The following is a 12,343-nucleotide window of genomic DNA, read 5'->3' as shown; positions in this document are numbered from 1 at the left end:
CATTTCCATGTGATAGCAAAAGAAAAAAGGAAAGAGGAGCTGGAATTTTTCAAAGGCTCTCTCTCCTCAGCCACTCGCCCACCCAGCCACTTTCTACCTCTACCTACTTGACACGCACGATATGGAACAGACAGCCTCAGCCAAAAGTCAGCAAGAAGGAATTCTATAACGTGTTATTTATAAAATTCAGAGAGCTAATTTCTCAACGAAATGCAATTCCCCATTGACCTGAGTGAGAAAGAAGCAGGGCATATAGCGAGATGAACACAGTGAACCAAAGAATATGTTCAGAATGAGTGTCTCTGGATAGTAAGATTAAAGGTAAATCAATTCCATTCTCTTCATTGTGTCTGTGTTTTCCACAAAGTGCATACATTAGTTTCATAGCCTAAAAGGCAGAGGATAAGGACAAGTGTAGCCAAAAGATGTCATCTGGATGTGGCATAACCATTGTACGCATGTACTCCCTGCAGTTGTGACTTTCTGCACAAGACCTACTATAGGGCTGTATTATACAGGCCCATATTTCTACGTTGTATGGTGGCCAGAATTTCAGGCTACAATTTGCACCTGCCACACAGGAGGTGGTCACCTAGCATTTCCAGACAAACTGACACTATCCTAGACAAAAGGTCAGGATATGCTAATGTCACTCTGCTCCTTCTTTGTAATTGGAAGGTCGCCTGGGAAAGAGGTGTTAATTCAGTCTATGTGAGAGAGCAGGAAGATAGGAAGACTTGACAAAATGGACATAGAAAAGTGTGGACGTGACCTAGGAAACAGAATGCTAATTAATTTCCCCCTCAGGTTACATTTTGGTACAAAAGCTGTTTGGAGAATAACTGTAGGTGAATTTTCAGGATATGAACTCAGGATTTCATGAGGGATCCCTGAAAACTACCTCCCGATGAAGTCATGTGAGTTGTGTCTTTATTCCCTCGCCTCCCCTCGGGTCTGAGAAATAATTTATGTCAGGGCTAGACCCCAACAACCTACATGCACAGGGTTGGATCCTTCTCATGGTCCCTACTAGGCTGCTCATGCTCCAGTACATGGGCCCACATGCGTGTGTATACAGGCAACACGAATTATACTTAGTGGTTTACGTAAAAAAGAAAAGACATGAAGTGGGGAGGTGAGAGGTAAGTCCAGCAAGAGGTATAGAGAAGGTGGATATAATCAAACCTGCATTTTATACACATATGAGATTCTCAAAGAATATATACTCAGAAATAGTGGGGCCCTCAATATTTCATCTTAGGTGAGGAAGGGGCCCATGGAGCCCCACCACCAGCACCCTGAGGGACTACTGGCAGTTAACTGTTATTGCGGAAGGGATGTTATTTCCCTCAGTGATATCCTGTAAATAATCACGCTCCTGCAGGCAGCTCTAATTAGACTCAGCAGGTCACACTCAAGAAGACATGAAAGTAGAAGCTGGACTTCCTGAGAAGACTGGTCCAGCAGGAAATGGAGGGGGGGTGGGAGAGGGGAACTGAGTGAAAGCAACTAAACTTGATTACATAAAGGCAAGAAGCTATCAAACACTTAATAACCAGATTGGCATGCATATGGCTTGAGGGATGGTGGCCTCCTGTACACAGTCCTCCCTTTCATACTGCAGAGGTTCCCAGCCCCTCTCAGAGACCAAATCCACGGTAGTCACATCCCCCCTCTAAAGTAATATGTATTATTTGCTTAGAACCCACACATATCCTCTTGAGTTATGCTAAACTATCTCTTAAACTGTAATATAATGCTAAGTATTTGGGTGCTATGTAAGTAGTTTTGATATTCTATCACTTAGTGAATAGCAATTTTAAAAATTTAGGGCTTGGGAAGATAGCTCAGTGGTTAAATGCTTGCCTAAAGCATGAGGACGTTTAGATCCTGAAGCCTACACAAATACTAGGTGGGTGTGGTGCCCTGCCTGTAATCCCCTAAACAAGCTGACTCATAGACTGGCCATATCGGTTAGCTCTGGGTTTGATTGAGAGCCCCTGCCTCATTGGATCAGGTAAAAGAGTGATTAAGAATGATTCCTGATATCAACTTCAGGCTCCCACATGCATGTACACAATGCACACCTGCACATGTGTATACAGAAAGAGAGAGACAGACAGAAGAAACACTTGCACATGTTCAGTTTAGATACAGTATGTCTCCGTAGCTGTTTGGATACGTGGGTGTGGAGTCCACACAGAGCTGACTATAACATTAGGAAACACTTTTGGGAAGTCACCATTAATCTCTTGGAGATTGAGAGCCAATCTCAGCCTGTAACCAGTGTGTCCTCTGAGACATCTTTGGTGCAAGTCACCTTGGGACAGAATATCTGGGCGAATGAATTTAAGGGAAGAAACTTTTACTTTGACTCATAAGTTCAGAGGTTTCTGATCCGTTGTTGTGGCATGTGATAAGGCAGAGTATCATTGTAGGGAAAGTACGGTGGGGCATAGCTGTTCACCTATGGAAGCCAGGACAGGCAAAGGAGGGGGCCAGGGACAATATCTCCTTCAAGAATACGCCCATGGTGACCTGCTTCCTAGTGGGCCCCATCTCATAAAGTTTATACCATCTATGATACCTCATTAAGATATAAATCTATCAATGAATCCATCCATTGAAGAGGTCAAGACTCTCACAAACCAATCACTTCCCAAATGTCTGAATGAAACTCTGCTAAGAAACACATCTACAATACGCAAGCTTTGGGGGAACATTTCAGAGCCAGACCATAATAGCTATCAACCCAGGTGTGAGTGGTAGGCTTTAAAACAGTTGGAGCAGGCTGGAGTGGTGGCTCAGCAATTAAGAATGTGCACTGTGCTTGCAGAGAACCCTAGTTTGAATCCCAGCACCCAAGTCCAGCAGCTTACAACCGCCTGTAACTCCAGCTCCAGGAGATCAAATGCCCTTTTCCAACCTCCTGGGGCAACTGCACTCATATGCACATCTCCCTGCACAGATATATAACCATACACATACTTAAAAATAAAAGAGAATGTTTAAGAGAAGAACAGAATCAGAGCTAGAGAAGTGGCTCAGTGGTTAAGAGCATTGGCTAATTTTCCAAAGGACCTATGTTAGGTTCTCAGTTTACAACTGTCTGTAAGACCAGTCCTAAGATCCAGTGCCCTCATCAGACCTCCTCAGAAACCAGGTATATATGCTGCACAGACATACATACTGACAAAACACCCATACACATGACATAAATAAATTGAAAAATATGTAGAGCAGAAAATGGTTTGCCTATCTTCAAATGTAGGTAGAGAAGTTGGGAAAGACCATAATCTAAAATGGAACATTGAAGGAATTTATGCCCGGTAATATAAACCTGGTCATATATAAACCTGGTCTCTCCAAGTCAGTGGCCTTGGAGTTCATAACCCTAGGAGGAACGTAGTATTGTTGTTTGACTACATGGGCATGCTGCCAAATTGCCTTCTAAATATTCGTTTTATGCCCATGAATTACACTACTCTCAGCCTTGGCCAGAGAAGCTGCTTCTACCATGGGTAGCAGTTAAGACAAAGAGTCATAACTGGCCAATGTACTGAGAATAAAAGATTGTTGATGCCAGGCTGTGGTGGACACACCTTTAATTACAGCACTGGAAGCAGACGCAGGCAAATCTCTGAGTTCAAGGCCAGCTTGGTCTACAGAGTGGGTTCCAGGACAGCCAAGGCCACACAGAGAAACCCTGTCCTGTCTGATGTTGGGGGGACAACTGTTGAATGCTAAGCCTAAAACAGAACTAACCCTCAAGCCCCAAGACTCAGGAAACATCACAGAAGAGAGGCAGTTAAGAGTGTAAGGGCCAGAGGATGCAGAGAAGACTGTGGAATGCTATCTTCCAGACAAGATGTGACCATTGCAGTAACAGACAGCCCCGCTGCAGCTGTGGTCACCTGCACCAGACTGAACCATCAAGAACAGTCAACGTCCCCGCAGGCAGCACTAACTGGACTCAGTGGGTTACAGAAGAAAAGAAACAGGGAGAGGAAATGGCGAGCACAAGGAGATGTGTTGAGGTGGTATCCAGAGGGAGTCAAAAGGGAGATTTAGAGGTACATAATGTCAAGGTACACTGTATATATGTATGAAATTGTCAAATAAGAGAAAAAGATATTCAAAAATGCAGAATGTAGTGCACCATTGAGGCCACAAGTAAGATTTGAGAGCTGGCATGGAGCATCAAAACTGGGAGTTAGAGATGACATCTTTTCTGCGACTAAGTCATAGTGGTTTGAATGAGAATGGGCCCCCATAAATACTTGGTCCTCAGTTAGAGGAACTCTTTGGGAAGGAGAGCTGTGTGACCTTGTTGGAGATGTGTCACTGGGAGTGGGCTTGAAGGTTAAAAAGTGCACCCCAGGTCCATCCTATCTCTCTCTCTCTCTCTCTCTCTCTCTCTCCCTGCTGCCTTTGGATCAGGTGTTGCTCCAGAACCTTGTATGCCCACTTCTCTCCATGATGATCATGAACTAACCCTCTAAAACTGAAACAAACCTTAAATGCTTTCTTTTATAAGAATTGCCTTCATCACAGTGTCTCTTCACAGTAATAGAATACTAATTAAGACTATGGATGTGTGCCTGTGTGAGTTCCTGTGTCCCACGTGCATGTAGATGACTGGCCATCCTTTATAAACCAATTAAGACAGCCAACTTGATAATAAAAAAGCAGAAAAGAAAGATTTATTCACTATGGTCAAATTGGAAAGACTGACAAGGAGATCCAGTGACCTCAAGTCTCCACCTTTGGGGTTCTGTAAAGACCACAGGTCTCTTAAAGAAGAGACCATAATTATGCATATTAAGTAGTCCTTGCTTAGGCATGGTTGTGAACAAAACTCACCCATCATTGCTCTCCTGTAAGGCAGTCTGAAGGGTTTTATGTTTGTTGTTTGTTTCTTTGTTTGGCTGGTTGGTTGATTTTTGGTTTTTTCTAGACAGGGTTTCTTTGTAGTTTTGGATCCTGCCCTGGAACTAGCTCTGTAAACCAAGCTGGCCTTGAACTCATAGAGATCAACCTGCCTCTGCTTCCAGAGTGCTGGGATTAAAGGCATGTACTTTGAGGTGAGAAAATAACTTCGAATGTCCTAAGAGCTGGGGAATATTAAATATTTTAATCTTTGTGGTGCTATTATAAATGGAATTGTTTTTTTTTAAGGTTATGAGTGTACAGGTGCACGAAAACCTCACCTGTCTTTGATGTTTTTTCCACCATTTTTTGAGTCAGAGTCTCTCACTAGCCAAGAGATGGCCAACTGGAGGGTAGGCTGAGGCCAGTCAGTCCAGGAATCCTCATTTCAGTATCCCCAGAGAGTCTCACCATCAAACCAGCTGGCATGTTTTCACGTGGGTTCTGGGAGTCAAACTCAGTGCCTGTGCTTGTAAAGCAAGCACTTTACCAACTGAACCATCTCCCTAGCCTCGTGAATTGTATTCTTAATTCAGTTTTTTGGTTGTTCATTCCAAGAGTAAAAAAACATAACTGGGGGAGCAACCAGATGGCTCAGCTAAAGGTACTTGTACCAAACATGGTGAGTTTGATCCTGGAACCCACACAATGAGAAATGATTGCTGAGGGATGTCTTCTCGCCTACACACACACACACTGTGGTGGTTGGTAAACACACACACGTGCGCGCACACACACTAAATACATGTATATAGTATTCGAGCATGCCTCAAGACTACTGATAATAGTACTAGTATTGTTGGTAGATCCCTTAGGATTTTCAAAATGCAAGACCGTGTCATCTGCTAGTAGGGATAGGTTGGCTGATATCTTTCCAAAATCAAGAGAAATCACGAGAGGAACTCCATAAAAGTGAATTCCTCAAAAATTCCGAACAGAATTTCTAGGTATGATCCCGCCTCTCCAGCTTTCTGTTCCCCTCCCCCACTTCTGGAACGCAATCTGCGTGCTTGTCCTCCTGGTTGCCATGGTGAGAGGAGCTCTGGGCACACTCATTCTAGCAGCCAGGAAAGACTGGTGTGTGGTTAGGGGTGGGTGAACTCCTGCCCATTCAGCTAGGGGATCCTGGTCCAAATCCGGGTACCTAGTTAGGAACCATGCCTGTGGTGCTACCCTCCACCGACCGCGGCCAGGACTCGCGCGTCGGGGCTCCAGAATGGCGCCAAGCAGCCCATGCCACTTCGCGCAAGGCGCACCTTCTGACCGATCGCTGCGGGCAGGAGGCGGTGACCATGTGGCAGCCCAAAGACAGTGTGCTAGACCCGAACTTGGCTCGCCACCTGGGCCGCGCCGCCTACATGGAGCCCTGGCGCTTTCGCGTGGAGATGCTGAAAGGCGGCGGCACCCTGGAGAAGCCACCGCCCGGAGAAGGCGTCACTCTGTGGAAAGGGAAAATGAAGCCCCCGGCCTGGTACGCGCGCCTACCGCTGCCTATGCACCGCGATGCGCGTGCCCAGCAGACCGCCGAGGTTGTGCACGCGCACGCGCGCGGGGCGCGCCTCACTGCCGCCCGCCTAGGCCGCGCGCAGCACCAGATCAATGGGCAACTGCGGCTTTTGCTGCGCCAGCGCGAAGCCAGCGATCGCAGACTCAGCGAGGTGCGCAAGGGCCTGCTCATCAACCAGCAGAGCGTCAAGTTGCGGGGCTACCGACCCAAGTCCGAGAAGGTGTGCCCTCCCCGCCACCACACCAGAGGCAGAGGTTGACGCTTCCTTCCTCAGATGGACAACACCTCCCATGCTCCATTTCCAGCGAGAACAACCCCAGGCTAGGGTGGCTATGCCTCCAAGTTCCAAAGCCTAAAAGTCTCCCCTAAAGTATAACAAAATTGGAGTGGCAATCTGTACCCCGAAGAAACAAAGTTTGGCCACCCGTCCTCTATAAGCCAATTAGAAGAGCCAAATTAATAGTAGAAAGCCGAAAAAAGGATTTAATCAATTAGGCCACACCTAGAAGAGGGACAAAGAGATCCATTCAGTGACCCTCTTCTGTCCATCTTCGTGATCCTCAGTGAGATTAAAATTTAAAGAGGGAGCCACGATGCCCACATCTAAGCAGTCCGAGTCAAGCTGGTCCTGCTCATCGCTGACCTTTTGACTCAGCTCTGTCTCCCCAACAAGGTGGTCTGACCAGCAGTATTGTGTGAAATCCCTTTCTGGAATGAAAAGTCCTCTTCCAGCAGGCACCAGGACTTTGCCTTTTCCCAGTATGAGGGATCTGGGGTGAATTCCAGTTTCCTGGGGTTCACTGAGAGATTGAAGGACACAAGTGTCTCTTTAGAATATCTCCATTCCTGTCAGGCTGCTTACAAACGGATAAAATCCCCAGCTCCTTTAGCCCGTAGACAAACTGCTCCAAATCCTTCCTGAGTCACAGGACATGAAAATCTTCCCAACGAGGAAAATCCACAGCCCCAAGTCTGAACATCAAATCACCTCTACCCATGCTCCAACAGTGGTCTGCCTTGGCTACAAGGCCATGATGCCCCAACTTCACGGGAGAAACGCCCACCTTCATAAGGGTACTTGATGACACTGTGGTTCTCAAACCAGATGAACCACAATGCCCCACACAAAATGGAAGTACAAGCATTCGGGAGGCAGAGACAGGGAGGCAGAGACAGGCAGATCTCTGTGAGTTCAAGGCCAGCCTGGTCTACAAGAGCTAGTTCCAGGACAGGCTCCAAAGCTACAGAGAAACCCTGTCTCAAAAAAACAAAAAACAAAAAAAAAAAAAGGAAAATAAAGCCCAGCACTGAGCTAGGGAGATAGCTCAGCAGGAAAGAACCCTGCTGTGCTAACATGAAGACCTAAGTTTGAATACTCACATTCACAGAAAAGTCAGACGTGACTGAGAAAGCCGGTGGTCCCAGCACTGAAGGCTGGGACTTAGCCCAGTCATCAAACTTTTAAAAAGCCCCAGACCCGGGCTAGAGAGATGTCGCAAAACCTTTAAAGGCTAGGCTCACAACCAAAAATATAAAAGGTCCCAGACCCACTCCCCACTCCCAATGGAGTAAAACTCCTCCAATTGCAAGTTCCAATCTCTGCAGTTCACAGGATGTGATGTCTCTCCACTATGAACGACAACTCCCCACCTCCAGCCTTTTCCTAAGAGTAATTCTCCCCTTGTTTTCTAGATTCCAGACAAGGCTGACAGCATGCTGGTCTGGGAGAAAGAGGAGCTGAAGTCCATGAAGAGAAAAATGGAGAAAGACATGGAGAAATCGGAGACCTTGCTCAAGGTTAGGGGGTACTAGAGAAGGACACCTGGATGCTGAAGGCACAAACTGCTCTGACCTGTGTGGGGATGAATACGGTCAAAGTACCTTGTGTACAGTTATAAAAATGTCACAGTGAAACCCGTTGTGTAAAAACTTCTTGGTTTCTCGAGACAGGGTTTCTCTGTACAGTCCTGGCTGTCCTGGAACTGACTATAGATCAGGCTGTCCTTGAACACAGAGATCCACCTGCCTCTTCTCCAGAGTGCTAGGATTAAAGGTGTGCACCACTATTGCCCGGCAATAAAAAACGTTTAAAAAAAAAAAAAGCACAGCAAATAACTAAATAGCCCTCTTCTCCTGATAATCAACTGCTAGTCAGTTCTGTCTACAGACTCCTCTAGGTGGGAATGGTATCTGACCAATTTGTCCCTGTTAGCAGGGCACCGAGCCCCCACTCAGCATACTCTAGCACACAGAAGAAACTTGACGAATATTTAGATTCATGTAGGAAAAACATTATTTTCTGAAGTACCAGGATTGAACACACTGAGTTCTATCACGGGACCACTTTTTGATTATTTTAAATGGTGAATATATTGGAAAGGGAGGTTGTACATGTCGTGTAGGTGCCACTAGGAAGCCATGAATCAATTGTTCATGAAGCTGAAACAAGAGACAGTTGTGAGCTACACAATATGGGTTCTCTCCTTTCACCGTATGGGCCCTAGGTATCAAACTCAGGTCGTAAGAATTAGCTGCAAGCACCTTTACTTGCTAAGCCATCTTATGAGCCCTCGGTAGGCTTTTTCTTGGTACAATGTCTTCAGCCTTGTGTTCTGTATGCCCTGTCATAACTACTCACAGAGGCCAGAGCAGCATAAAGTCACCAGAACCAGTGTGCCCAGGAACAGGCTTAAATTGTACCCTGATTAAAATAAATAAATAAATAGGGGCTGGAGAGGCAGTTCAATGGCTGCTCTTCCAGAGGTCCTGAATTCAATTATCAGCAAGCACACGGTGACTTACAATCATCTATAATGGGATCTGATTCCCATTCTGGCATTTAGGCAAACATACAGATAGAGCATTCATATACATAAATAAATAAGTAAGCCTTTCTTTTTCACTTAAAGAAATAAAAATCATTCTGGCATTTAGGCAAACATACAGATAGAGCATTCATATACATAAATAAATAAGTAAGCCTTTCTTTTTCACTTAAAGAAATAAAAATCAAAGCAGGCACCAGTCTATAGACTGTAATTTGCTACCACCACCACCCCCCAAAAAAAAAAAAACTCTCAAAACTATCAGCTTGGTTCAGGAGATGAAGAGAAAATGCACCAGGAAAAAGCACCTGTTTCCAAAAGCCTCTCCAGCATCTAGATGGGAGATGTGTTTACAATGACATTTACATATGCAAAAAGACTTCTATTTTTGACGAAGTTGGGCTGCACTTTAACAATGAGCTGAGTCAGCTTTTGTATTTTGGGGTGGCTTCAGCCCTACCCTCAACCCCCAAGCTGACTTTCTTCCTTTTTCTCTGGCTCTCAGGCTCTGGCCTCCTGCCGGGACAATCTGGACTTCTACTATCAGGAAAGGCTTCAAGCTGTGGATCTCATGAACCAGCCGCTGGACAAGGTTCTGGAGCAAGCTGGCCGCCACTCCTGGGTGGACATCACCCGCCCCCCAACTCCTCGAACTCAGGGCCTGAAAACACCTCCCCCTGACCCTGTGGGCACATATACCCCAGGTAGGCACCATGGAAAGGTCTCTGCTAAACCTGTGTCTTCCATTAACTAACTGTTCCTTAAGTACACAGCCTTGCGTGGCCTCTTTCCCTGGACGCTTCTAATAATACCCATACATTCACAGGTTCCACTTCAAAAGAAGTCAGTCCAAGGCACAATTTAAATTATCCTCAATTATTAGCCCTTACCTGGGCATTCTCCCAGTCCTTCATCCATGGCCCTTCACCCTTGGCCTACCACCATCATAGAAAGGGGAGGGGGAAGAGAGTTAGAGCAGCCTGTGGCCCCCATGGACATCCTGTGCTTTCACAGCCTGTGCTAAGGCCTTGTTTGAAGCCAAGCGCTTGTTGATGGAGTCCAAAGACACCTTAGCGGAGATGGCAAAGAATGGAATGGACATTCAAAATCAGCAACAGGAGATCAGCGACCTTGTATGCGGCACACTGGCGCAGAAGATGCGTGAAACCTCGGAGTTGAAGGTGACCAGGCAACCTGGAGAGGCTCCAGAGGGTGGCTACTGCTGGAGCAGGTGGGGAAGGAAGGGACAGTGGTCCAGTTGGAGACCTCTGTGTTCCCCCATCTGCAGGAAAGAATGACCATGACTTTAGGGCTAATGAGGGGAACTATCCACCGGTGCATGAAATTCAATCAAGAGATGTATGTCACTAGGGGCCTTATCAAGGTAAGGTTTGAGGGAGAATTCTGTAAGAAGGGGACGAGGGAGTGCATGTATGTGGTAAGCTCAGCCTCACTGTTCCCCACAACAAACTCTTCCAGGGTCCTCTGTTGAAAAAAAATCTGGAGGCTCGAGAGAAGCTGAACAGACCCCTGGTTCGCATGTATCAGAGACACGTGGGCACCCAGCTCCCCGAGGCTACACGCCTTGCCCAGGTATGCTTCTCAGGCTGGTGGGGGCCCCGTCCTAAGTTCTCTTCCCCAAGTACACCTGACCTAGGAAGAACCCGACAACGTTTCAAACCAGTCACGTTGCTGCACACCATTCTCGGTTTGGCCCTCCCACAGTCCAGTCTGAAACTCTTAGCATACGTTGCTCAGATGTGTTCCACCATTCCTGGAGCATCCTGCTGTCAGAGCATCCCCTCCCTCAGCCATCTCAGGCATTTATGCGTGTGTTGTGTTGTTTTTTCACACCAACCTGGGTCAGCTTTTTTTTTTCCCCTGGGACCTATGCAACTGACATCTACCTCCTCGGCTATGCTTTTCCCAAAGCCGGGCCCTTCCAGGTGCACTCCTGGCAAGTGTTAACATCTGCCCCTGCATAGAATTCTGACCTTCTTCACATCTACTCTACGCTCATGCCTGCCCGATATAGCACCAGCTCAAGGCTCTGGGTTTGGCTCGCTAGTCCTCCAGCACTGCCCACTCCCTTCCCAGCACAGCCCCTTCTTCCCCAACACCATCCGACTTTTCCCCATCCTAAGTCTCCTTAGCGAGACTCCGCTCCACCCGCAACACATCCCGTCCCCAGTTTGGCTCCGCTCCACCTCAGAACAGCCCCCACCTCGCCCAGCACTGCCTAGATCCTCCTCAGAAAGACTTTGCTAGCTCCAATACTTCCTAAAAGCTCCACCCCTGCGCAGAACGCCCACACCCCTTCTCCACAAGACCGGAGCCTCCACAACAGACCTGCTGCCCTGTCCCTTTTAAAGCACTATTCCTCCCCCGGCAAAGCCCCTTGATCCTTTGCCAGGACCTGCCCCTCGCTGTGCAGCTTTGCCACCTCCTCGCCGAGGCCCCGCCCTTCCCCAGCAAGATGGCTGCCCTCTCCTTCTCCAGGGTACTGACAAGCTGATGCGCCACAACTTGCACATGGAAAAGAATTTAGAAGAGCTCCGCACAACACACGACAACCTCGCCTGGAGCCTCAACTGCAAAAAGATAGGACATGACGTCGACTACGATGTCGTGCGCCTGCGCCTGCGCCAGCGCCACCCACATGTGTCCTATGCGCAGGCACAGAACCTGGTCAACGACTGGGACCCTCGCACACCACCGCGCAACCGAACCAGTACTGTCCCCAAGTGACCACAGCTGGCCTTGTGCTCAGGCGACCGGAGAGGTGTCCCCAGCTAGATAGCTCTCCCTCCCCTCTGACTCATCTTCCCTTCAAACGCCCTCTAGCAGAACTATAATTAAAGATATTGTCACTTATTAGGCACCTACTTATGTCAATCGTGCCACAAAACCTAATGTGCCCTTGGTGTCAGATTGTTAGGATCCAAATCCGGGTCCCTGGTTTCAAGCTGCGTGGCTTTGGGTCACACATACACTGTCCTTCTCCAACCTCAGTCGCTCTGGCCTGTAAAGTGAGTATTACAGCCCCTGAATGTTCTGAATGGTTGTGATAAGAACAGATGAG

At 47.3% G+C, this 12,343-nt stretch overlaps 1 protein-coding gene across 1 annotated transcript; it reads left to right on the top strand.

Annotated features, from left to right (window-relative positions):
- The first annotated feature begins 6,086 nt into the window (after positions 1-6,086).
- On the top strand, positions 6,087-12,129 carry Ccdc105 (coiled-coil domain containing 105). The gene is made up of 7 exons (XM_005360708.2): positions 6,087-6,656; positions 8,129-8,233; positions 9,767-9,965; positions 10,276-10,442; positions 10,550-10,645; positions 10,741-10,854; positions 11,761-12,129. The coding sequence occupies exons 1-7, from the start codon at positions 6,087-6,089 to the stop codon at positions 12,007-12,009; spliced, it is 1,500 nt and encodes a 499-aa protein (XP_005360765.1). The 3' UTR covers positions 12,010-12,129.
- Positions 12,130-12,343: the final 214 nt, after the last annotated feature.

Source organism: Microtus ochrogaster, linkage group LG3, assembly GCF_000317375.1.
Source record: "Microtus ochrogaster isolate Prairie Vole_2 linkage group LG3, MicOch1.0, whole genome shotgun sequence".
Taxonomy (NCBI): domain Eukaryota; kingdom Metazoa; phylum Chordata; class Mammalia; order Rodentia; family Cricetidae; genus Microtus; species Microtus ochrogaster.
Note: the sequence above shows the minus strand (reverse complement) of the source record. Positions and strands in the feature narration are given on the sequence as shown.